At 41.5% G+C, this 27,504-nt stretch overlaps 1 protein-coding gene across 2 annotated transcripts in view; it reads right to left on the reverse strand.

The window, feature by feature from the left end:
* dnaaf9 (dynein axonemal assembly factor 9) overlaps positions 1-27,504 on the reverse strand; it is a 188,772-nt gene that overhangs the window by 27,126 nt on the left and 134,142 nt on the right. For both annotated transcript variants that reach the window (XM_070866808.1, XM_070866807.1), the window contains 7 exons: positions 19,576-19,722; positions 17,285-17,373; positions 14,340-14,441; positions 13,708-13,822; positions 10,885-10,973; positions 9,479-9,637; positions 6,288-6,413 (listed from right to left, as the gene is read on the reverse strand). In XM_070866808.1, coding sequence (XP_070722909.1) covers positions 6,288-6,413; positions 9,479-9,637; positions 10,885-10,973; positions 13,708-13,822; positions 14,340-14,441; positions 17,285-17,373; positions 19,576-19,722 — 827 coding nt within the window. The remainder of the gene's footprint in view (positions 1-6,287; positions 6,414-9,478; positions 9,638-10,884; positions 10,974-13,707; positions 13,823-14,339; positions 14,442-17,284; positions 17,374-19,575; positions 19,723-27,504) is intronic.

Here is a 27,504-nt window from a genome sequence, read left to right on the forward strand (position 1 = left end):
ATTTGAAGAGGAGCAGAGAGTTCTCCCAATGTCATTATTTTTCCTTCAGCCAAAAACAGATTACCATTTGTGTGGCCTGACTCTCTACAAATTGCTGACAACAATTACTTGCGTTTATATAGCGCTTTTAACATAGAACAACATCCCAAGGTACTTCAGTGACATAATCTGACAAAAAGCAACACTAGGCCAAAGAAGGGTCTTAAAAGACGAGGGCGTTGGAGAGGCAGAGGGGTTTACGGCGGGATTTCCAAAGTTTAGGGCCCATACAGTTGAAGGCACGGCCACCAATGGCGAGCAAAGGGATTTTGGGATGCACAAGAAGCCAGATTTGAGATAACGCAGTTATTGGAAAGTTGTAGGACTTGAAAACGTTGGGTGGAGAAGGGCGAGACCTGAATATGAGGAAGAGAATTTTAAATTGGAGGCAATGCAGGTCAGCAAACACAGGGGTGATGAGTGGGATTGGTGCTGGATAGGACATGGGCAGCAGAATTTTGAATGTGCTGAAGTTTATGGAATGGGAAGTTCGCCAGGAGAGCATTGGAATAGTTGAATCTGGAGGCGGCAAAGCCATGTATGCAGATCTTAGCAACAGATGGATTAAGATAACAACAGAGAAGGGCGATGTTATGGAGGTGAAAGCAGGCAGTCTTTATGATGGAATGTATATGGTGTTGGAAGTTCAGCGGACGTTCAAAAATGGTGCCACAGTTAGGAAAAGTCTGGTTCAACCCAAGATAGTAGCCAGGGAGGAGGATGGATATGGTGTCAAGGCTACAGAGTTTGTGGGGTGGGTTAAAGACAATGGCTTCAGTCTGGCAAATGTTTAACTGGAGGAAGTTGTGGCTCATCCAAGACTGGATATTGGCCACACCAAGGAAGCGGAGGGGTTGAGAGGGGTGGTGGAGGTAGAGCTGGGTGTTGTCAGCGTACATGTGAAACCTGACCCAATATCTTTGCATAATGTCATCAAAGGGTAGCATGTAGATGGTATTGAGGGTAATATATTAGCATGGATTGAGGATTGATTAATGGACAGAAAACAGAGAGTAGCAATAAACGGGACTTTTTCAGGTTGGCAGGCTGTAGCTAGCAGGGTACCACAAAGATCAGTACTTAGGCCTCAGCTATTTACAATCTATATTATTGACTTAGACGAAGGGACTGAGTGTAATGTATCCATGTTTGATGAAGATACAAGGTTAGGTGGGAAAGTAAGCTATGAGGAGAACACAAAGCGCCTGCAAAGGGATATAGATAGACTAAGTGAGTGGGCAGGAAGGTAGCAGATGCAGTATAATGTAGAGAAAGAGGCTGCAGAGAGATATATAGACAGGTTGACAGTGGGCAAGAACATGGCAAATGGAATACAATGTGGGAAAGTGTGAAGTTATCCACTTTGGTAGGAAAAACAAAAAAGCAGAATATGTTTTGAATGGTGACTGACTGGGAAATGTTCGCACTCGGAGGGACCTGGGTGTCCTTGTACACGAATCACAGAGAGTTAACATGCAGCAAGAAATTAGGAAAGCAAATGGTATGTTAAGCTTTTGTTACAAAGGGATTACAGTACAAGAGTAAAGAAATCTTACTACAGTTATACAGGGCATTGGTGAGGCCACACCTGGAGTACTGTGTACAGTTCTGGTCACCTTACCCAAGGAAAGATATACTTGCCTTCGGGAGAGTGCAGCAAAGGTTCACTAGACTGGTTCCTGGGATGGGGGGGGGGGGAATTGTTATATGAGGAGAAATTTAGTATTCCCTCGAGTTTAGATGAGAGGTGATCGAATTGAAACATATACAATTCTTAAGGGGCTTGACAGGGTTAATGCTGGGAAAATGTTTCCTCTGGTTGGGGAATCTAGAACATGGGGTCACAGTCTCAGAATAAGGGGTTGGCCATTTCAGACTGAGATGAGGAAAAATGTCTTCACTCAAAGAGTTGTGAATCTTTGGAATTCTCTGTCCCAAAAAGCTGTGGTTGCTCAGTCGTTGAGTATATTCAAGGCATAGGTCATTAAATTTTGGGGAATAAAGGGAATTAAGGGATATGGGGATAGGGCGCGAAGGTAGAAGATCAGCCATGATCTTGTTGAATGGCGGAGCAGGCTCAAAGGGCCAAATGGCCTACTTCAGCTCCGATTTCTATGTTCTTATAAGAGAAGGGAGCCAAGGATAGATCCTTGGGGACTCCAGAGGTAATGGTGTGGGGGCAGGAAGAGAAGCTCTGGATATGGTCGACTCGACTCAACATAGAGCAACAATTTCAGACTATAATCTCTATCCTCATTTTGTTCCCTTTTTAACAAATACCCACCCCGTCCTCCTTTATTTTGAGTTTCGCTCTGTTTTCCAAGGCAGCTGGCAATCATTCTGCCAATCACACCCTATCTAGACTCACCTTTTGTTACCTAACCTGTGCTATTACCATCCCAATTTGGCCCATTATCTCCTTTGTCTCTCAAATTTCTTCCACCTTCCACTCTATCACAGACCTTCCCTTTTGTTCTTTCCTCCCCTCCCTCTTTCGAACTATTGCCAGTTCTGACAAAGGGACATTAACTCTACTTCTCTCTCCACAGATGCTGCCTGACCAGCTGAGATTTCCAGCATTTTCTGTTTTTACTTCAAAAGGAATCTATTGGGTGTGAAGTGTTTTGGGCTGTCCTGAGGCTCTGATGAGGTGCTATATAAATGCATCCTTCATTACAAAATTTCCCAATTGTCAACTGTAATTCTTTCTATGGGTACACAATGGACAAATGGTCTCCTGCTGTGCTGTAAACTTCTACAGCGTAGTGGTTAGCAGCCCAGTGTCACAAATATTCTGAACAAAAATAAAACTTCTCAAAGGTTGCAAAAATTTGTGCGCATTTTCAATTTGGTCAATTACTGAAATGCAGAAGCCTTCCATCAGCTCCTACGCTGACATGGACACTAAAAACAAAATAGAACAACTGAATAAAACTACACAATCACATTTACAATACCAAACATGAAAAAATATAATTACATCTTTGAGGCAGTAATTTCATTGAGGATCTTGACTGAACAATAACTCAATTTTGTATAGCAGCTTTAATGTCAGAAAAGGTCAGCCTGCAATGAGGTGACTAGCAGGTTACAGCAAGAATCAGTCTTCCTTGCACTTATTTACAGGCTGCAAATTTCTATTGTTCACATTGTATATATAAGTTTTTAAATATTTGGAGCGACACCCACAGCAGTTTAGCTCTCATTCGACAGCAGGGAACAATGTTCTCACTGCACTTTGTAAAATAATACTACATACAAACTGAGCAAAAATGAGTTGAGAGATACAATACTATATAAGGAAGGGAGGATTGAACAACTGTAAACAGAAGATAAGGAAGGAGAAACAAAAAAAAAAAGTTTTATCACTGGAATAATAGAATCGTTTGAATGAGATATAGGGTTAATTAGGAAGCTAAGTCTGATGAACGGATTAAAGATCTGGAAACAGAACAGACTAGCAGCTTTGACGGTTTTATTTGTTCCTTGAAACTTCATTGACAAATTGATAGTGGATTCCTACAATGATGTCTCTGCAGTGTTGCAAACATTAATCTAAAATGTGTCTCTGCTTTTGTGCTATGGAGGGTAGAAAAAAATTCAACTGAGGTTCCCTTCCCTGATGGCAATCCAGTGACCCCTACTGGAAAGTGCGTATATGGGTGTTAATTGAAGATAAGATTGGGCTTGGATACGATACTCCCCACAGTCAAACAGCCCGCCAATAATCACTGTCTAGCTTGTCATGTGAAGAACGGCCCTTGTGGGGCAATAGACAGGAACGGTGTTAGAACATGTGCCAGAAAACATGGAAGTGTCTCTCATCAAGAGTCAGGATCTTCAGGTGGGGAAGGGAATAAGTGACAAGAGCAAAGAAGATTAATCATAGAATAATACAGTACAGGAGGAGGCCATTCGACCCATCGAGTCTGCGCCGGTTATTTCGAAGAGCAATCCAGTTCGTCCCACTTCCCCCACTCTTTCCCCATATCCCTGCAAATTTTTTCTCCAACTATTTAACCAATTTCCTTTTGAAAGCTAATCAACTTGATTACATCACTTGTTTTGGTCCGAGAGGAAGGGATTCTTCGATTAATTGTTATGAGAATTGGGTTCTCAAACAAATATTGGAAAGGGTTAGAACCATAGATGTTTACATCACAGAAAACAGGATAAAGTGGAAAACTTTCAGAGAGCTGGCATAGGCGCAACAGATGCCCCCTAAAAGAGTTTTTCACCATTCACTATTAACACGCTTCATAATTTTGAATACATCTATTAAATCCTTTCATTTTCAAAGCTCGAGTGGAGAGTTTTTCAAGTCTCTTTTCATATGGGTACAGTAGCGTGACAGTTATGACACTGGACTGACAACCCAGAACTTGTGAATTCCAAACAACAATGGCAAATTGAATTCAATAAATCTAGTAATTGTGTGCTATCACAAGAAATATGACCAGGAAAGTGATCAGATTTTTCTAAAAATTCAGTTCCCAGTATGGCATATGCACGACGACAATACATGATTGAATCTTAATGTCCTCTGAAGTGACCTATCAAATCACTCAGTTTAAGGCAAGTTTGGGTGGATAATAAGCGGGAATCTTGCTTTGCCCTCATTCCAACAGCCAAATTTTGAAAAAGTTTCTCATAAGTCGAAGTTATGCGTACAGCATATTCACCAGAATGATGCCGTCATGTATTGTTTAAGTTTGGTTCTTTAAAACTGCAGTGCTTGAACTATGACCTAATCATAGCCTTGTAGAAATGCTCGTGCCTTTTTGTAATTTTATCTACCTCTCGAACTCTCCACACCACACCCTTCAGTGCCTTTCAATTGAATGTACACTCCCATTCTTTGGAATAAGCAGTTGGCCTGTGCAGTGTGTGGTGACACTGCATCTTAGAAAATGGGAAGCAATTTATCACTTAACACAAGCATGGTCAATGTGGTATCTTGGACTGGTTTTGAGGGGAATTATCCAGATTTGTTCCCCCTTTTTGGCTGAGTTTTATTTTCTAGTTTATTTTAGCCTCTCAGGAGATTACATGACTGCTGGGTGATAGGGAGTGTCTAGTCATGACGCTCCAGGCACCAAGAATGTGGGGTATGCTTAATGAACCAGCTGGTCTATTCATGCCCATCATTTTCATGTCTTCATATTCCTCGATTTCCCCCCCAAAATGTGGGTAGGGAAAGGGGGAACTGAACCCAGCGGTTCAGTCTGCATTCATTATCGGTGCTGTCCCCCTTTCCCTGCCTCTGTACTTGCTTAAAACCCGGAACATCCAGATCCCGGAACATCCTTTTCCAGATCTGACAAAAAGTCATCGACCCGAAATGTTAACTGGATATCTCTCCAAAAATGCTGCCTGACCTGCTGAGTATTTCCAGCATATTCTGGTTTTTTATTTCAGGTTTCCACCATCCGCAGTATTTTGCTGTTGTATTAGAGCTGGGTGTTGTCAGTGTACATGCGAAAACTGATGTAGTGTTTTCGTATGGTGTCGCCGAGGGGCAGCATGTAGATGAGGAATATGAGCCCCCACCCCACAGATAGATCTTTGGGGAATACCAGAGGTAACGGGGTGAAAGTGGGTAGAGAAGCCATTGCAGTTGATTCTCTGGCTATGACGGGATTGATCAGAATGGAACCAGGCGAGTACAGCCCAGCCAGTTGGACGATGATGGAAAGGTGTTGGAAGAAGGATAGTGTGGTCAACTGCAACGTTCACTCTAAATTACTTTTCTTGCGCATCATGCATGCGCGGCATCACTTCCGGCAGCAGGAGGTGGTAGCGTCCTGCGCGAGACCTCGCAATTGGTTGCGCACCTTAGGGGGAAACATTGGTCAACCGTGTCAAAGACTGCAAACAGGTCGAGAAGCACAAGGGATAGTTTACCTTTGTCAGTCACATAGGAAGTTTAAATATCATCACTAACGTAACTATGTATAACTATTAGAACAAGAAAAGACCATTAGACCGAACAGCTTTTGATAGATTAGCCTCATTTTACCGAATCAGTAGTTGAAAAATCTGATCCATGATTAAACTGCAACTAAAATGAAGCTTACATTTAAGCATATCAAACCTGTATATGTAAAAAAAAAACCTTTTAGATCAACATGTAACGCATCTCAAATGAATGGTTAGTATCCATATACCACAAGGTCAGCAGGAGGACAAATTCCAAAAGGTGCTAGCTTTAAAATATCAAGCACTTTAACAGCTTGTTCTGATGGTACCTGTGTTGCATGGACGAGCATTGTGGGTCAACACAGGCGGTGACAGCACCGATGACGAACGCCGACTGAACCTCAGGGTCTGGATGCATCTGGATAGCCTGCACAACGTCAACAACATCTGTGTATCTGGGAGAAGAACAAAGTGTAGATGTGTGAATTGAAAATGAGTTACAAGAACTGCATCAACAACGCACTAGCAGTGTGACAAGTTGAAGGGTTCGGAGAAAAGGCTGAACCAGCCGCATGCATTTCCCACCACTGGTTGTGCAGCAGAAACTTTTAATTTGAACAAATATACCATCTAATTGAAGCACTTCATCTGAAGAGAAATCTAAGCACTTAGACCATTTAATCACCCTTTAAAATGAGTTTGAAGTACACCAAACCTTCAAATGTCCTTTGCAGTTTCGAACAGCTGAATCAAGTATCAAGTCAACTGAGCTAAGCACGTACAGGTCCCGATGGAAGATTTCAAAATTATACATAAACAGAACAAAACAAAATACAGAAGAAGTAGATTTGTCAAAAATATTCCTTAGCATCACCCAAAATTAACTGTCCTCTGAAATATTTATTGGAATTTTCCTTCTTTGTTCTTTTATTCCATTTTCGACATTCATTTCTTCATTTTTAAACTGAATTAAGTTTCCTTATCTTCTATAAACTCTCAGCTGAATCCTCATTCATATTCATACACAACAAAACAAACTTCTCCCTGCACTACAATAACAACTTGTATTTATATAGCACCTTTAATGTAGTAAAAGGTCACAAGGCACGTCACACCTAGTCACATAACGAGAAATTAGGAGAGATGACCACAAGCTTGGTAACCCTTCAGGGAGAAAGGGATGGAGAGGTTTCGCTCCTGCCCCTCTAAATGGTGGCGCCTCCTTCTCTGGCATTGAAGTGAGTATCCTGTTGCAGGAGTCGGCCATTTAAGACAGAGATGAGGAGAAATGTCTTCACTCAGGGTTGTGAATCTTCCGAATTCTCTGCCCCAGATGCTGAGTCTCTGAATATATTCAAGGCTGAGATCGATAGATTTTTGGAGCCAAGGGGAATCGAGGGTTATGGAGATTGGGCGGGAAAGTGAGCTGAAGTCGATGATCGGCCATGATCTTATTGAATGGCGGAGCAGGCTTGAAGTATGGTCTACTCCTGCTCCTATTTCTTATGTTCTTGTACTACTAGATTTGCATTCCATGAAATTGCAAGCTCCCTCTTTAGAGGGGATCGTGGCCTGCATTTATAAATGCCAGACTCAGGAAAATGGGCCGGGTACGAGGCAGGGTTGGGAAGCGGTTAGAAGTCCCATCGCCCCAACCCACCTCCTTTTGAAAAACTAGCCTGGGAGATCCAGCTAAAATCTTCAAAACACAAACTCACAACACACAACTACTGATAATGATTTAAAAAAAACTTTTTTCTTGCCAATTATTCTCAGCACATTTGCATCGCTCTGCATTTGCATTGCTCGTGGTATTAACTCACATCTTCCAGCACTTTGTCCAAGTGATCATCATTCATGTATAAAGCCTCAATAATGAGCATCAGTAAGCTCTACGTTGAAAGCAGCTCGAATCCAACCCTGCTGTCATCTGAGGCTCTGCTAACTATCCAGCAGGGAGTTGGAACCCTGACTGATTTCCCTTTCCATAATATAGGAGCATCCAGCAAACATCAGTTATCTAAGCACAGACTGAACCGGAGTCTTTCCTAGTTTGTATGGCTCAGCCAAGCAGTGGACAAACTCAAATCCATTAGAACATAAGAACATAACAGAAGAACATAAGAATTAGGAACAGGAGTAGGCCAACTAGCCCCTCGAGCCTGCTCCGCCATTCAACAAGATCATGGCTGATCTGGCCGTGGACTCAGCTGCACTTAGCCACACGCTCCCCGTAACCCTTAATTCCCTTATTGGTTAAAAATCTATCTATCTGTGACTTGAATACATTCAATGAGCTAGCCTCAACTGCTTCCTTGGGCAGAGAATTTCACAGATTCACAACCCTCTGGGAGAAGAAATTCCTTCTCAACTCGGTTTTAAATTGGCTCCCCGTATTTTGAGGCTGTGCCCCCTAGTTCTAGTCTCCCCGACCAGTGGAAACAACCTCTCTGCCTCTATCTTGTCTATTTCTTTCATTACTTTAAATGTTTCTATAAGATCACCCCTCATCCTTCTGAACTCCAACGAGTAAAGACCCAGTCTACTCAATCTATCATCATAAGGTAACCCCCTCATCTCCGGAATCAGCCTAGTGAATCGTCTCTGTACCCCCTCCAAAGCTAGTATATCCTTCCTTAAATGTGACCAAAACTGCACGCAGTACTCCAGGTGCGGCCTCACCAATACCCTGTACAGTTGAGCAGGACCTCCCTGCTTTTGTACTCCATCCCTCTCGCAATGAAGGCCAACATTCCATTCGCCTTCCTGATTACCTGCTGCACCTGCAAACTAACCTTTTGGGATTCATGCACCAGGACCCCCAGGTCCTGGTGCATTAGTGGGGTTGCAAAAGTTAGTTTGAGAGGTTTGGATTCTTCTAGGAATCCTCGGATGGTCTGACGGGCATTCATTGTCCGGAGCACTACTGAGACAAGCAGAACACAAGTTCCTAGATTTGATTTCAAGTCTGATGAGTTAGCTGACCAGTAGCTAGGACAGCAATTGGGATGCTACAACTCGTCTCTGCAACTGTAGCTGCCTCCCTGGTTGCCTGCTGGAAAGTGCGGGTGTGACAGCTCAGGTGAAACTATGATCAAGTGAGCTGTAATTCCCTCTCAGGTTCTACAGCCTGTTAAATATTGACTCTCTGAGCTCACATAAATGATGGATGCAGCAGAAGGTTATCAGTACCCAATGAACCTTCACAAACATCAACAGATTTAGGAAAGGAGGAAATTTCATTTACACTGTTTGGTCCAAGAAATTAGATATAGCTCATAAACAGAAGTAATTTAGCTTTTACCAATTATTTTCCACTTTCTTGGGTTCCATTAAGTAACATGTCATTTCCCGACCAGACAGCCAAGTGGAAAACTGTTCTTCCATTTCTTGATTCTCTTGAACCAACCACAAGCAGGTGCGCCAAATGCCACATCCTGATCTTTCCACCCGTCCTTCTGCCCTGCAAAGCATGGAACTTGCATGCAAAGCACATCCTAGTTACTCTGATTACACTCACCCTGGTGTAACAATCAGCAGCCTCATTTTCTTTCGTGAATACACAGATTGACGAACAGTCCTATTCCGCTGTGCTTCGAGAACATTTGAAAGATAACGCTGGATTTGCCCAACATTGAATGGCTCACAGTTATCTGGCATCTGACGGTAAACTGACCACCTATAATGAAAGGAGGTCATAATTAGCTGCGAACGAATTCAATATAATAGTTCAGATTTGTAGTTGTCAGATTAGTAAATTTTACTGTGTGTACTCAAGGCCAAGTTGTAACCGAATTGTCTGTTACAAGTGCTTCATGTTCATGTTGTAAAATTGAATGCCATGTGCATTTTACTTGCAGCATCCTTGTAACAAATTGCAATATTGTACCCTGATTATACACTTCATTTTGGTGTCAATGTATTTTCAAAGTGCAATGCATTGCTCAATTAGCACAACCTGACCAGGAAGCAAACTAGAACATGAATGAGCAGCTTAATACTTGGCTTTATAAAATAACCTAATCATTTCTTTTGGGCTGCAACAAACTTGCAATACACCCAGGGGCAGAAATACGCTTTATAAAGCTGCCCGTTAGCACCGGTGCTAGGCAGCTAACTGGCGGCAAAGGCCTATCTTTGACAGTAAGCGGCGTCGACGCCTCGTCCTAAATTCAGTCGGCTCTTTGGCAGAGGCGCCAAAAGGCAACGCTACGCCGGCTAACGCCACCCGCATGGTGGTGTCCAGCGCACAACGCCTCCGACATGATATTTGCTTTGTATGGCTGCGGTAACAGGAGGCGGCCACACAGTCTGGAAAAAGTGGTCGTAAAAGAGCGCATCTTGGGCGTAATCGCCCCGAAAGGCAAGTAAATTTTCCTCTTTATTTATTCCTGCATGTTTTCATTAGTTTCAAGAGTGGAGAAGTGTGTGTGGGGATCGGAGAAGCTTTAGTTCTTTTTTTCTTACCGTTTTTTTCTAGAACGGCGGCAGCCTCCCAATGTGAAATTCAGTCGGCCTCCTGAGCTCCCGCCCGAGGATGAGTGTGCATTGCCACTTTTTAGCTCTACTCACTCATCTTTGGGTGTGAAAACTGAGTTTAGGACTTTGAGGCTGCGCCTAACTCCCACTACTAAAATCAGCACTCAGGCGGTGACACTGCCTCAAAAACGGCCGTAACGAAATTGGGCCTCCCAGTTTCTACACGATTAACAGCTTTTCTATTTATTTAATCTTATCCTTGGAATAACATATGGAACCAATGTGTGGAGGTGCACATAATTACCTAATTTTAATCTTGCCCCGACGACTGATGCAGGCAGCCATGTACGGGAAAGATGCAAGAACAGGAAACACTCCTTAATACCCAGACACTCCGAAATTGTAAATTCAAACAAAATTGACACCAAAATCATTTAATTTACTGACCTTCCATGTTCTTGATTCAGATTGACAATATAGGTACAAAGATCTTCTTTATAACTACCAGGTAGACCCGCAATAATAGTGATCACCATCTGAAACAAATGCCAAAATTAATCCATTTATGTGACATAGTGCTACAAGTATTGTTCATTTCTCTAAGGAAAATGAAATAAAACTCTGGGGAAATCAACACAAACTAACATTGATCAGAACGGAGCCCACTGCACAACATTTTATAATTTTTACATTCCGGTAAGGTTGCTTATTTTTACAATAGTGGAAATGTCTAACAATGTGGTCCAATGCAGTGGTTAGCCACATTTTGGAGATCTATTTAGTCTCTGCCAGATGTTGCATACCATCAATTCCAGGAATGGAAGGAAAAGGGAGAGAGAAGACGACAGTTTTATTTTGTACAACTTTAGGCAAGAATGAAGCGTATCCTCTATAAAATGCTGGAGCAAGCCATAAAGCACTGTAAAGGGGAATGTTAATCCAATGAAGAAAAACAAAATTACTGTAATCACTCACTAACTCAAGAGTTCCAAGTCAGACTTTGTTTTCTTTCTAGAATTGATTTTTAAACCATCTTGAGGCCGGGTCCAATAAACATTAGGAGACAGTATTTAATTAACCTGGCAATACATCCAAGTACTCTTAGTTTTTGCAATAGCCTTACTGTACTGGTCACGAACCTTCAAAGATTCATACACTACAATATCTAGTTTTTTCTCTCATTCAACAGCCGTAAGTTTACAACCCTGCATGAGCAACTGAAATGGATTTTCAGGTGGGTCCACAAAGGTTGATAATTAAAACAGAAACTGAAATCCTTACTGGAGCCTATCCAGGAATGAACCATCAACATCAGTGACAACCAAGTTTTCAATGAGAAATTGATAGATCTGATTGCCCAACCACAATTAAAAATTCAGCAACCTCATGTAATAAAAACAGAATGTGACTTATTTGGTGATTGGAATGCAATCTCTAGAACAGTCAAAATTGCAGATGAAAACTGATTGTGCTTTTAAATCAGTGATAATGGTACTTACCTGTATTTTTACCATCCTCTAATAAGCAACAATCTTGATGTAAGAAAACAAGTGTCTGAACAACAACTTGTATTTATATAGCGCTTTTAACAGTGAAATATCTCAAGACACTTCATAGGAGTATTGAGAGTTAAAAAACTGGACACCGAGCCACATAATTAGCGCAGGTCAAAGAGGTAGGTTTTAAGGAGCATCTTGAAGGAGGAAAAAGAGGTAGAGAGGCGGAGAGGTTTAGGCAGGGAGTTGCAGAGCTTTGGGCCTAGGCAACAGTAGGCACGGCCACCAATGGTTGAGTGATTATAATCAGGGATGCTCAGGAGGGCAGAATTAGAATGCAGACATCTTGGGGGATTGCGAGGCTGGAGAAGATTAGAGAGATAGGGAGGGGCGAGCCCATGGAGATATCTGAAAATAAGGATGAGAATTTTGAAATCGAGGCATGCTTAACCGGATGCCAATGTAGGTCAGAGAGCAAAAGGGTGATGGGTGAGCCAGGAGTGCGTTGGAATAGTCAAGTCTAGAGGTAACAAAGGCATGGTTGAGGGTTTCAGCAGTGGATGAGCGGAGACAAGGGCGGAGACGGGCGATGTTACGGAGGTGGAAATAGGCGGTCTTAGATATGCTGCGGCTATGTGCGAATGCTCATTTTAGGGTCAAATATGACACCAAGGTTGCGAACAGTCTGGTTCAGCCACAGACAGAAGTTGGGGAGAGGGATGGAGTCACTGGCTAGGGAATGGAGTTTGTGGCAGGGGCAGAAAACTGGAGAAAATTTATGTTCATCCAGAAATGGATGTCGGACAAGCGGTCTGACAATTTAGAGACCCTGGAGAGGTCGAGAGAAGTGGTAATGAGGTAGAGCTGCGTGTTATCAGCGTACATGTGGAAACTGAAGTTGCATTTTCAGATGTCGCCGCCAAGGGGCAACGTGTCGATAATATGAGGGGTCCAAGGGTAGATCCTGGGGGGACACCAGAGGCAATGATGCGGGGCAGGAAGAAAAGCCGTTGCAGGTGATTCTCTGGCTACAATTAGATAGATAAGAATGGAACCAGGCGAGTGCAGTCCCACCCAGCTGAACAACGGTGGAGGCATTAGAGAAGGATAGAGTGGTCAACCGTGTCAAAGGCTGCAGACAAGTCAAGAAGAACGAGGAGGGATAGTTTGCCTTTATCACAGCCACAAAGAATGTAATTTGTGACTTTGATGAAAGCCGTTTCGGTACTGTGACAGGCGGGGAAACCGGATTGGAGGGATTCAAACATGGAATTGCGGGAAAGATGGGCAGAGAGTTGGGAGGCGATAACGCGTTCAAGGATTAATCCTTCAGATAAGGGTGCATTTCAAAAGTTACGTCAAGATTTGTATATTTAATTTCACAGCTTTCCAAACCCTCATGCAAGTTAAACAAAAGTTTTGCTTCAGAATTTCCAATGCCCTTGTCACTCAAAGAAAATTGTGATCTGTCCTTTCCCAATAGTATCATCATTTTAATAGATCCGAAAGGATTACAACCCATATCTCCAAAAAGCCGAGTTCTATAAAGATAATTGGTCTATTGTGAAGACTGAATTTGACCATTGACTCAGTCACTGGATCAGAGAAGCAAGAACATTATATATATATTATATATACACACACACACACACACACACTAGCTGGGCATTGAAGTATCTACGTTTTCAATTCCAGCTACAATTTCCTGATTACTAATGAAAGAGTACGTACATAACATTTTAAGTATTGGTCTTGAAAGAACGTGCTTCATTACCTTGTTCTGGTCTTCACTGATTGAGGACAACCTTGGCTGCTGTAATAATACGGACAGATCAGATCTCCTCACTGGCTCATGGCTCACACTGCTCACAACAAAATGCTGTAAAAACCTGTAAACAAGAGAATTTAGAGACACAGCTAGTTTCCATTGTTAGTCCAATCAGTATGTCTAAAACCGAGCTAAGATAGCCAGACTATCGTCCACAATTAAATCTTTATGAATAATATTTCCAACAAGCTCAAACTCTTTCTGCAAGCTCCAAGTTTTAATATTGAATTGTATGGGTCTATATTTTATAGCACTGAAAACATCTTCATAAATAGTGTAAATAAATCTGTGTTCAAATTCTATCAGATTTGAGCTACCCTTGAGCTATTGGCTAGTTATTCAGTGAGGCATCAGACGAAAGCTGCTCAGCTATACATAAAAATACTTTGGGGGGGGCATTCTTGATTAAAGAGTTAGGTTTTAAGGGGGTATTAATGGAAGGAAATAGAGAGGCAGAAGGATTTAGGCAAGTAATTATTACAGAATTTCCGACCAAGGCAGCTGAAGGGTTAATGAAAAAGTGGAAAAAACATTCAATTGTCAGTATATCATACAGTAATACCGTAAGGAACTCTTACATGTCAAGTTCAGGTAGATCAGCACCAATTCTTTTTAAGCGGCTCCATCGTTCATCTCTAGGTATAGACTGAACCTCAAAAACCTTCTCTAAGTTGAAGTGTCTGATAGAAAAGGAGGCGCAAGTACCAAAATAAATGACAGTTCATGCTCGTAATGATTCAAATTGCAACTTAAACATTATGAATTTCAAACATTGATGTTCAAGAAGAATCCACAGATCCACTCTCGTGCTGCCCGACCTGCTGAGTAGTTCCCAGTATTTTCTGTTTTTATTTTAGATTCCAGCATCCGTAATATTTTGCTTCTCTGTTCAAGAAGAATGTTTGCTTCAATGTTAATGTACTACATTTGGCAGTTTTAAAGCTATACTTAACTGCACTGAAACTATTAAAATTCAAGGCAAAGTTAATAAATCTTATACAAAAGCAAAATACTGCGAATGCTAGAAATTCGAACCAAAAAAAGAAAAAATGCTGAAAATACTCAGCAGGTCAGGCAGCACTCGTGGAGAGAGAGTTAATGTTTCAGGTCGGAACCGGAAGAAGATTAAGATGCAACAGTTTTTACACAAGTAGAGAGGCAGGGAAAGGGGGGAGGAAAAAACAAAAGGGAAAATCCGTGAAAGGGAGGAAGGCAGGAGATATTAAAATAACAAAAGGGATGATGGTGCAAGGCAAAAAGGAGATGATAATGGGACAAGTAAAGAAACAAAAGATAGGTCTAGAGAAGCAGAGTCATTTCAAACAGCTGCTGTCTGAAAAAATGTGAACGGTGGTTATGACCAGAAATTGATGAACTCAATGTTGGGTCCAGAAGGCTGTAAAGTGCCTAATCAAAAGATGAGCTGTTCATTGAGCTTCATGCTCGTTTTCCCAGACGGTCACTGATCTCAGCTCCTCCGGAGAGTTTCCGGCCACAGCCTCCAATTTCTTCCTAAAGTGACTATTTTTTCTGCTTGTCCAGTCTCTTCCAACATCCTCTGCTGTTTCAACAGTTTTCTGGCCCTAACCGTCTACTAATCACTATGAACGTCCAATTCCTCTAAAGCTCCATCCCCCACCAGGAAGACGAGGGCACTCCGCTTCTTTCCTGAACCGAGGTCCGACCAGTCCCTATCCACGATCATCTTCCTCCACCTGGCTTAACTCGTTCGCGCATTGAACAACTTCTCCTTTGACTCCACTCACTTCCTCCAAATTAAGGGTGTTGCTATGGATCCGAGCTCTGCCTGCCTTTTTGTGGGATGTGTGGAACATTCTTTGTTCCAGTCCTACTCAGGTCCACCCCCTCACCTCTTTCTCCAGTACGTCTATGACAGTCCCTGCTCTTGTCCCAAACTAAAAAATTCATGAACCTGCGGAGTCCGGGGACGCGGAGGCCCGGCGGATTTTAACAGCGGGCCTCATTTCCATAAACATTCACGGTGATCTACCCAAAACCTGCCACATCCACTACCTGGTCAGCAGGTAGGAGCGGGAATTCGGCAGCAGGAGGCGACAGTTGGGGACCCACGGAATCGGTCCCCAGTGGCGGTGTTGCTCTGAATGCAAACAGAGGAAGATATGTGGGTGCCCATGGCAAGGGAGTCTCGAGCCTTCCTTGTGGGGCCCAGAGGAGCATTCACTCTGGCCAACAAGGACGCCAACATTTACTTATTTATATTATTAAGAAAGGACTTAACTGGCTGTATCTCCTCTGGCCCATGAACCCCTCCCAACAGGTTTGGCCTGACGGGGAAGTCGTCACTGTTCTCATGCTTAAGCCTCAAACTACGTCAGGTCCTGATCTGTATATTTAAGGACCCTGTCACTGCTCAGAAGGGGTTAACAACAGGCAGGCAGTAAGAGTTAAAATCGGGACCAGTGTTTCTTACATAGAAAACTGCAGAGTTATACTCATTCGTTTCAGCATGTAGAGTTAGTGAAACACTTGCTGCAGATCAACTTGTATATAATCTGGCAGTCCTAGGGACTCGCACGTAGTTTACACCTAAGCTCACTTCTGGGTTTCATTTAATTCAAGAAAATTCCATTGTTTTATCCACTGCCAAACAAGTCATAACTAGAATGTCGCTATTTCAACGCCCCCAGACCCCAAGTTGTGCAGAGCAGTTTTCAGAGGTGTCAACAGTTACTCATTTCCTGTGGTGCAAAGACCCAAAGCAAACCACTGACGTAGTAAATGGCAAAATGTGTGGTTACATATGTTCTGGATTTCGGAGGCCTATCTTACAGGATAGCGGTACAGAGCAGATAAAACATTGTTCAGTAGCTCCTTCCTGTGACAACTCTCAATCAAGCTGCTATTGATACTATCTAAGATTTCTACATGTAACAATCCTAATGCGCTCAATAAGTACAATCTAGATTTACAATTATTTCGGTGTCTTGGCTTCTCCACAGGAGCCTCCTAAATTATACTACTATGGTATACTAAACTATGTGGAGGATGCTTAACATAGATGAAAAAATGGATAACCTACCTTGTAGGATCTTCACAATTTGACAGGCATGCATCCACCACAAACCACAACCCAACCATCTCTGCTTGCAAGCCACCCTGAGAGTGCTTTTATAATGTTTCTCTATTAAACAGGGCACTAAACAATATACATATCAAAAAATATGGTACTTTAGAATTTTGCACAATGGGGTAGCTGGATTCATCTGCACATGAATAAGGACTTAATAATTAGGACATTCATGAAGTCTGCTTCTTAAACTCACTAATATTAATTTATCTAACATTTGCTTCCAGTCAGCCAATCAAAAAGATAAATTAGAGCAAATATTTTGAACAGTTTAGAGGACCTCAACCTGCTGTATGAAAGGCAAAAGTCAAAATGTATAGGAGAAAAAAATGTCAATGTAAGAAAATTGTATCAGTACACTTAATTTCTGTTTAAAATTGCCAATACCCTTGAATGGCTAAACAAATTACTTACAGCTTTCTCTGTTCCTCCGATAACTGATTATCCAGACACATTTTTAGTGCAATCCCAGATTCTCCCACCTGTTGCCATGGAGACATCACCTACAAATGTAAAATCAAGATCACCTTTAAACCTATATTGAGGAAAAAATAGCCTTTTCGCAAAAAACACCCAGTTTTGTTTTGTCTCTTGAACCATTCTGTTCCAAAGAATAATTCTAATAAAAGAAAAGGCCAAGGAGAATTATCTGGTGCCATAATAAAGAAGAACCCTTAGATTTTAATGGGGACATCAACACCACCTGACCCTTGAATCTACACAATTTCTGCCAATTCTCTTGCAGCTGAGTCCACAATAGCTTGACATCCGAAGTTCGTCAGGAAAGCGGACCTTGTGCTTCGTTTTGAAAAACTGTTTACCCACCCTCCAACTGAAGGAAACTTCAGCTGGATTGAAGGGGAGCGGGCAGGGAAGTGGACCTGAGTCCATGATCGGATCAGCCATGATCGTATTAAATGGCGGAGCAGGCTCGAGGGGCCGTATGTTCTTAGGTAATAATGTGCATCGATCAAAATAGAGTGTCAAATATGTACAGAAGGACATACACCATCTACAATAATTCTATCATCCATCAGTGAAGATAAAGAATTTGTCTTAGTTTATTTAAGTTTACGTGTAGCCGAGTACTAAGATCTTAAAAATTGTTAGCATTATGCATTGCAGTAACTGATATTTTTGAGAGCACCATCTCTCCAGCCTCTATTTATCATTGCACCTGGCTAACTTTACACATTCATCACAATAGCACTCATAGCAAATGGTTGGAGAGAAAATCTGGAACCTTCATTGAAATGGCAATACTTTATTTCACGCGAGACCGCGAGCAGTACAAAATCTACGCAACAAAAAATGTTAGTGGATATTCCAATGATGCAGTGAGAAAAATCCGACAACTAAATTCACTACTCTTGATTTAGTGTTGAATTCATTCAACGCTTGTTCCTCCAAAACAATTATCGTTTTTTAACAAATCTATGTAGAAAAGAGTGGTTATGGCAGAAACTAGGTTAACATTGAAGATTAGACTGGATAGGTGGGGGAAGGAAAAGAGTTTGACGGGTAAATGTGATGAGAAACACTTGCTTGTGTGGAGGTTAAATAGCCCAATTCCGTATTGTAACTTGTGTATAGTGTAGCACTCCAAATGGAGTTTTACTAATGCTTTACAAAGCAACATTTGTATTCCTTGCTAATAATCCAGTACCTAATAGAATTGTCAAACACGAAACTTAAATCCCATAACCATTGAATGTTAGCAAATGATGAGACTTTCCAGATACTTTGAGTGTATCTGGACATAAAATAAATTTTGGAAAATGCACTGGAGTTGCAATTGCAGCAACTCAAGCACGTCAATGTGGGCTGAACAATGAATCTTTAAAAACTTATGAAATCAAAAAAGGATTAGCGGAAGTGTGCAATTGTAATTTTGAAAAGTCCGCTGAGAGTGTAAATGCAGCGTAGACTGCATTTGAATAAATGCTGCATCAGGTGTAGCGACAGAACAATACGTCAACCAGGGCAGACTCTTGCTTATCCTGTTCCCAGCAGTTTGTGGCCAAGACAGCCTATATTGCAGGATGATTAATGGGGCTATGAACCATGAACCAGTTGCATATTTTTATGAAGCATTTCCCATTCAGCAGTCAACTAAGTCACTTCTGCGTAACTGCCGCTATTGTGAACAGAGGTAAAAAGTGTTTTCTTTGAAAGGGAGCATTAAAAACTCCCTGTAGCTTCAGGAGTCAGGACAGATGAAAGGCAAAAATTTGAATGTCATAGTGACAGTAATAGTCCCCAGCAAGATGATTGGCAGGCACCTAAATAATTCATCAGGATAGTTGGGCAACCCAACACCACAGTTTTCAGACCTTTACCGCTTGAAATATATGCACTTAGTAACATTATTTGGATGGGCTTCTTTCTGAGGAAGGTGCAGGTTATGTGGGGAAGAGAAGACGGGGAGGGAGAAAAGGAAAGATAAATTACTCTACTGATGGCACTTAAGCACTATGAGAAGTTTATTGATTTTACCAGATACCAACTGTTTCAAGTCAATATTGGTTATAGCAATAATCATCATGCTATTAGGTCTTGATTTTTTTTAAATTAGTTCTTGGGACGAACACTTGCATTTGGAAATCGTATCAATTTCTGCCCATGTTACAAGTAGACATTACAGGGAAACAGATTTGATTATTGGAAATCAGCCACCATTTTAGCCTTCAAGGCCATGTACTTACCTGGGAGTAAAAGGATTTATAGATTTTTGATCTTGGCATAAGTGCAAACATCAGGCAATTCGATGCAGAGTGTAAATGAATGGGCAGGTGCGGAAGCAGCGATTTCTTGTATTCAATAATAATTACAGCAACAACACCTGGGGAATTCTGGAGAGAAAAAACATTTAATTAAATTTAGTGGCCTCTAAAAATGATTATCTGGTCTGGGGCGGAACTCTAATTCAAGGGTTTCATTGAGTTTATCAAGGAAAAAACAAAATGACGGTCAAAGAATGATTTTTTTTTTCGCCCAATGGAAGTATTAAAAGAAAAAATGAAGCAGCAAGTAAACAAAGTTTGAGACAATTACTATCAAATACAGTTACATTTATAACACTGAACAATATTTTAAAAAGTTAGAGTACCACCTGCTCACAGTCTGAACTGTCGTTGCTGGAAGTAAGGGAATAATAAGTTGGTGAGTCCCATCAGGTTTTTTGGGTTTTTATGCTATTCTCTTGGGTGAGTGCCATCAGCTACTTCCATAAGCAGACCTTGCATCCCTACAATCTGCAGTGTACCCTTTTCTGTCCAACATTTTCTTTGAGCAATACGGTTTGTGGGCAAGTTTCAACCACTCACATCCTGTTTCTATCCCTAAAGAATCCAAATCAAAACTCTAATACAATTAAAAAAATGCATTTTTGTCAAAGTCCCTTTTTAATATTCCACAAATCTGTCGGAGAACTTAACATTCATAACTTCAACCAAGAGATGGATGCAAAGCCTAAATTTAAAAGGATGGCAAACAAAGTGGTAAGGAGGAGGAAAACATGTCAAATCTGTTTTTTTACTTAGCAAGCATCTGACAAAAGTAATGAGAACCTCATTTGCAAATACTCTACAGGGCTACGGTATCACACTACCAGATGTCTGGAGTTTGACTGTACAGATCCAACGATAAAATATTTTACAGCTCAACATTGTTCTTTAACCATTTACCTCCTGCATTTCTTTGCAAATGATCACCTTTACAGTTCATAATTTACAATATAGCATTGGACATGCTTTAAAACTTAAAGGAGAAATTGCAAATGCTGAAAATCTGAAATAGAAATAGAAAATTCCGCAAATAAACAGTCACTCAGCATCTGTAAAGAGAAATAAAAAGTTACGGTGATTCCAGTGTGTACCCTTAAGTTTTCTAAACCTCAATCATGAAGCCCTCCAAACATTGGTTTCCATCAGGGCCAAGGGTTGTGAACATATGCTACTGACAAGGAGAGAATTCCACTGCAGTATATCCACTCCACAGAATGGAGACCACCCGTCATGGTTATCTGCAAAGTGGTATTTGCCCACTGCCTCACATCGATGCAGCTCATTCGCTCCTGCTTACTTATTTAATAGCAGTGCAAACTGATATCAGAGCGCTTAGTAAGATGCTGAGTATGGAATTTATCCTGTAAGTAAACAAGAAATAACTCTCAGCACTCAACACTCATTAGAATGGTTTACCAACTAGTGCTTATACCATACTTACTACTGTACTGAGACATTAAACCGAAGCTCTAACAGAAACTTGTATTTATACATCACCTTTAACATAGTAAAACCTCCCAAGGAACTTCACAGCAGCATTGGAAAACAAATTTGACATCGAGCCACATAAGGAGACATTAGGGCAGATGACCAAAAGCTTGGTCAAAGAGGTAGAATCTGAAGAACTTAAGTATGAGCTGGAGTAGGCCCTTTGGCCCTTTGAGCATGCTCTGCCATTCAACAAGATCATAGCTGATTTTCTACCTCAACTCCATCTTCCCGCAATATCCCCATATCGCGTAATTCCCCAAAATTTATCGACCTCTGTCTTAATGAACTCAACGACTGAGCATCCACAGCTCTCTGGGGTAAAGAGCTCCAAAGATTCACAACCGTTTGAGTGAAGAAATTCCTCCTCCTATCAGTCCTAAATGGCCGATCTCTTATTCTGAGACTGTGACCTCGTTTTCTAGATTCCCCAACCCGAGGAAACATTTTCCCAGCCCCCAAAGAATTCTATATATTTCAATTAGATCACCTCTCATTCTTGTAAACTCTAGGGAATATAGGCTGAGTCTACTCAATCTCTCCTCATAGGGCAATCCCTTCATCTCAAGAATCTAGTGACCCTTCGTTGTACTCCCTCTAAGACAAGAATAGGTAAGGAGACCAGACCTGACACAGTACTCCAAGTGTGGCCCTGCATAAGTGGAGTAAGACGTCTTTAGTCTTATACTGTAATCCCTTTGCAACAAAAGCTAACATACCATTTGCTTTCCTAATTGCTTGCTGTACCTGCATTAACTTTGTGATTCATGTACAATGACACCCATGTCCCTCTAAACATTTCCCAGTCTGTCACCATTCAAAAAATATTCTGCTTTTATGTCTTTCCTACCAAAGTGGATAACGTCACACTTCCCTACATGGTATTCCATTTGCCATGTTCTCGCCCACTCAGTCAACCTGTCTATATTTCTCTGCAGCCTCTTTGGATCCTCCACACAGCTTAGTTTCCCATCTAACTTTGTATCATCAGCAAACTTGGATACGTTACACTCAGTCCCTTCATCTAAGTCATTAATATAGATTGTTAATAGCTGAGACCCAAGCACTGATCCTTGTGGTACCCCGCTAGCTACAGCCTGCCAACCCGAAAAAGTCTCTTTATTCCTACTCTGTTTTCTGTCCATTAACCAATCCATGCCAATATATTACCCCAATCCCATGAGTAATAATTTTGTGTTATAACCTCGTGTGGCACCGTATCGAATGCTTTTTGAAAATTCAAATACACTGCTTCCACTGGTTCCGTCTTATCCATCCCTACTAGTTACATCTTCAAATAACAGATTTGTCAAACAATATTTCCCTTTCATAAAACCATGTTGACTCTGCCAAATCATATTATGATTACGATTTCCAAAGTGCCCTATTATCATGTCCATAATAACAGATTCTAGCATTTTGACTACTACTGATGTCAGGCTAACTGGTCTATAGTTCCCCGTTTTATCTTTTCCTCCTTTCTTAAATAACAGGGTTATGTTTTCTACCTTCAAATCCTTTGGGTCTGTTCTTGAATCTAAGGAATTCTGGAAGATTAATACCAGTGCATCCACTATCTCTGCAGCTACCTCTTTTAAAACCCTAGGATGCAGATCATCAGGTCCAGGAGATTTGTCGCCACTTAGTCCCAATAATTTCTCCAGTACTATGTCTTTACTTACACTGATTTCTTTAATTTCCTCACTCTTTATAGACCCTTGGTTCCCTATTATTTACTGAATGTTTTTTTGTGTCTTATGCTGTGAAGACAGATACAAAGTATTTCTTTAATGTCTCTGCCATGTCCTTATTGCCCATTATAATTTCTCCTATCTCCTCCTCTAATGAGCCCATTTACTCACATTCTTCTTTCTCTCTCCTTAGCAATTTTTTGGTCCTCCTTTGATGAATTCCAAAATCCTCCCAATCCTCAAGCTCACTTCTTTTTTTGCAACATTATAAGCCTCTTCCTTTGATCTAATACAATCTTTAAATGCTCTTGTTAGCCACTGTTGGACCACTTTTCCTGTGGGGTTTTTGTGCCTCAAAGAAATGTATATTTGTTGTAAATTATGTATTAACTAGCAGAGACCCACACAACATTTTGCAGTCAAATTGTCATCTTTTTTGCAACAGTACTTGTTTAGACTGTTATCTTTGTCTATAGAATCAATGCTATAGAATCTCCCACCCTCCAACCCCCTCCCTCACACCCTCTCCCACCCACCCACCCTCTCCCTCACCCGGCACTCACGCCTCTCGGCTCCACAGCAACACCCAGAGAACCCCCGCCCCACCTGTGCCCGTACCCATTGACCCCACTGCATTCACTGCCACCTCTTCATTAGAGCAGACATAGTCAATCAAACTTTTAAAATTCGCCCACTGGACGGTGCAACTATCACTGACATGCTCCCATGTCTCCGGCCAGGCAAAATCTGACTATTATTATTATAATAGGTTCTTTAAATGCTAGCCATGCTCGTCTACCATCATACCTTTTAATGTAGTTTCCCTAATCTACCGTAGCAAACTTTCCCCTCATACCTACATACTTTGCTTTGTTTAGATTTAAGACCCTAGTTCAGACTTAACAAAATCACTTTCAAACTCATAAAATTGTGTCATATTATGGTCACTCTTCTCTAAAGGCCCCTTTACTACAAGGTTATTAATTAACCCTCTCTCTTTGCACAATACTAGATCTAAAATAGCCTGTTCCCTATTTGGTTCAACAAATGGATCCAGAAATCTAGCTTGTGTACATTGCATGAACTTGTCCACCACAGTATTATTGCAAAATTGGTTTGCCGAGTCTGTATGTAGTTTAATGTCCCCCATGATTACTATATTACCCTTGTTGCATGTGTTTCTAATTTCCTGATTGATACTCTGCCTTACATTACAACTACTGCTTGTGAGCCCAAAAACAAATCCCACCAATGTTTTCTGTCCCTTGCTGTTTTAGTTTCACCCAAACTGATTTGACTTCTTGATTTTCTGAGCCAAGATAGTTTCTCTCTACTGTCTTTATCCCATCCTTTATCAGGATTTCCCCATCTTCTTTTCCCTACCTCTTCGAAGAGTTAAATATCCTGGAATACTTAGTTCCCAACTTTGGTCACTTTGCAACCAGGTCTCCGTAATCTTAAAAGGAGGAAAAAGAGATAGAGAAGCAGAGAGGTTTAAGGAGGGAATTCCAGAGTTTAGAGCCTTGGCAGCTGAACACACCAATGGTGCAGCAATTAAAATCGGGGATGCTCAAGAGGCCAGAATTAGAGGAGCGCAGAATTCTTGAGGGTTATGGGCCCGGAGGAGATTATGGAGATAGAGAGGGGCGAGGCCAAGGAGGGATTTGAAAACAAGGGCGAGAATTTTGAAATCGAGACATTGCTTAACTGGGAGCCAATGTAGGTTAGCGAGCATGGGGGTGATGGGTGAACGGTAATTGGAGAGAGTTAGGACACGAGCAGCAGAGATTTGGATGACAAGTTTACAGAGGGTAAAACATGGAAGGCCAGCCTGGGGGTGGGGTAGAATAGTCAAGTCTTGTGGTAACAAAGGCATGGTTGACGGTTTCAGCAGAAGATGAGCTGAATCAGGGGCAGAGTCAGATGATGTTACAGAGGTGGAAATACGCAACTGTGATGGACACAATGGGAGTAGAGAGTCAACGTAAGATGGCAAAGTCACGGGGTGGCCGTGAATATGAGTAGGGCGTTTATATTGAGGGAGTGTATGAGAGGATAGGAGGACAGTGAAGAGAAAAAAAGGGCATAATGGTTGAGATAAAGGTTGAAATCACTGAGGGCGAGAAGTCGCTCAGTAGAGGTGAGCGAGGAAAGCCGTGAAGATATCTGCGTGAAAAACTTAGCATGGTACTTGGGTGGGCGGTAGACAACATGGATTTTAGAGGGGCAAGATGATCAAAGGAGAAGGTGGTGCCAGAGGAGCAGGGGGAACAGACCAAGGTGTGATTTGGTTGTAAGCAGCTGGAGGGAGATTTAAACATCAGCGTCTCCTGGCTGGAGCCTGGAGCTGTTACAAAGCCTATCAAGAGGACAAAGTGAGAAATAAAAAGTCATAAAATTATGACATCACAAGGATGGAGGACAGTGATTCAGTTAATATGGAAGAACCAATCACTGGACAGGGAATGAATCTTAAAGAACGCTAATAACTGATTTAATTTGATTCAATTGCTCATTTTAACTTAATTTATAATTATATCTATTATTTAATTTTGTTTAATTATAGTTAATCTTTACTATACTGATTTTACTATTGTATACTCCTTACTGTATTATTTACAATGTAATTTGAATTTTTTTTTCTTCCGTTTTTTCGTCTGTGTCTATCTGCGTGCGCATTTTGGCTGCCGCTTTGGACCTGAGCCTTTTACCTCTTTTTACTTCCTTCTCACGCTTTTTCTCTTTCCCTCAATGGTCAATATCTAACGTGTTGTAAAATTGTTGTGAAGCACCTTGGGACATTTTAGTATGTTAAAAGCGCTATATAAATAAAAGTTATTATTAAGTGTCACAGCGCCAATACAGCAGTCTGCAAGTGGTGGCAGGTATAGCCAAGCAGGAAATGGCTAAGAGCAAAGCTGTCATCACTCGTTAGCCAAGTTTCTGTCAAGTCCATGATGTTGATCCAATCATCCACAATAAGCTCATGGATGGCAAGGGTTTTGTTCAAGTGAACGTACATTCTGGAGGGAGATGCAGAGGGGGGCATGGATAGCTGATCCGCTGTCCAAGTCCACAGGGTCAGTGCTGGGAAGGGCGAGTGGGACATGATGATTGGCAAGATTAGCCCACAGAAGCTATTTGAAGGGTCGAGTATCAGATGACGCACTGCATAAGATCATGTGAATTAGGAGCAGGAGTAAACCATACAGCCATTCAATAAGGTTATGGCTAATCTACCTCAACTCCACTTTCCTATTCAACCTCCATATCCCTCGATTTCCCTGTGGAGTGTATTTCTGTGGGAATGAAGAGCCAGGGGATGTGTAGAATCGATCGCGGGCCAGAAAATAGTAACAGTGACGTATAAAAAGATAGATGGCTCATTGGGGAGATGTGCCACATAGTCACTATATTCTCCTGCTTGCCCCCCGCCCCTGCCCCCCCCCCCCCCCCCAAATTGTCCCAAGGCGTTTTCCTTTCTTTTGCTCCGCCCTGGAGATCACATGACTGCATGGGTGAGGGCAATGAGTCTGTTTCTTCTCTTGCCCCTGCCAGATTACCACATGACTATGGGAAGGAGCGATAGTGTGATGATGAGCCCGTTTCTTCTCACATTTCATAATCACAAATATTGTGAACTGAAAGACTCCCAGAGCAGATCCCTGTGAAATAGCACTGATAAATTGTAAGTTATCCGGGAGAGTCATCAGTGCGTTTGGACTTTAGTTAGTAAGCCAATTCTCAATATGTTCAGGCACGGTGTTATCTATTCCACAAACTTTCCTTTCCTACTACTCTCACGAATAAGAACTGTGTCAGACATCCTTTGAAAATCCAAGTAAACTACATCGACTGCATTACCCTTATCCAGTAACTACTCTGCCAGGAAAAATATCTGAATGTAACACACCAACATTTTGTTATTGTATATGTGCAAAACACTCAATTCAACTGTGCAGGGCAAAATGATCTGTACTTCTCCAGCTATTAGACAGTAACTGACAAAGTTTCTGTCTGCAGCATGCAATGCTGTCACAATTCTGTTATGAAAGTTATTAAGATGGCCTTTTCTTTACCCACTTTGCATTAGATGCCAACAAAACTTGCTGCTTGTTGCTGCTTTCAGAAGGCAATGCAGACAGCTATCAACATATTCAGAGATTCAAAGATGGTTTCGGGATACCCAATAAATGACACCGAGGAAACATTTGAGAAATGGGCTCAATGCCAGATCATCAAATGAAAGCAGTCAAAAATAACAAATAGAAATCTTGGAGAAAAGAATCGTACAGAAAGAAAGGGATAGATTTTGCCAATTTTTTTTTTATAGCAATGCCAACACAATGTGACAAATGAATTAATACAAGCGATTGTAAATCAGGATTCTACTAATTTCACTGAAACCTTACAGGGCAGCTGCTCGGCTCTTCACAGTACACCAACAACCAACTATTTTTGTTAGTTGGAGGTAGCCCAAGTTCCATATTCATACCAGAAAGCATCCCTGATTATAAATCGCTCAACCATTGGTGGCTGTGCCTTCTGTCGCTGAGGCCCCAAGCTCTGGAACTCCCTGCCCAAACCTCTCCACCTCTCTCCTCCTTCAAGATGCTTCTTAAAACCTACTTCTTTGACCAAGCTTTTGGTCACCTGCCCAAATTTCTCC

The sequence above is a fragment of the Pristiophorus japonicus genome, chromosome 2 (assembly GCF_044704955.1).
Source record: "Pristiophorus japonicus isolate sPriJap1 chromosome 2, sPriJap1.hap1, whole genome shotgun sequence".
Classification (NCBI taxonomy): domain Eukaryota; kingdom Metazoa; phylum Chordata; class Chondrichthyes; family Pristiophoridae; genus Pristiophorus; species Pristiophorus japonicus.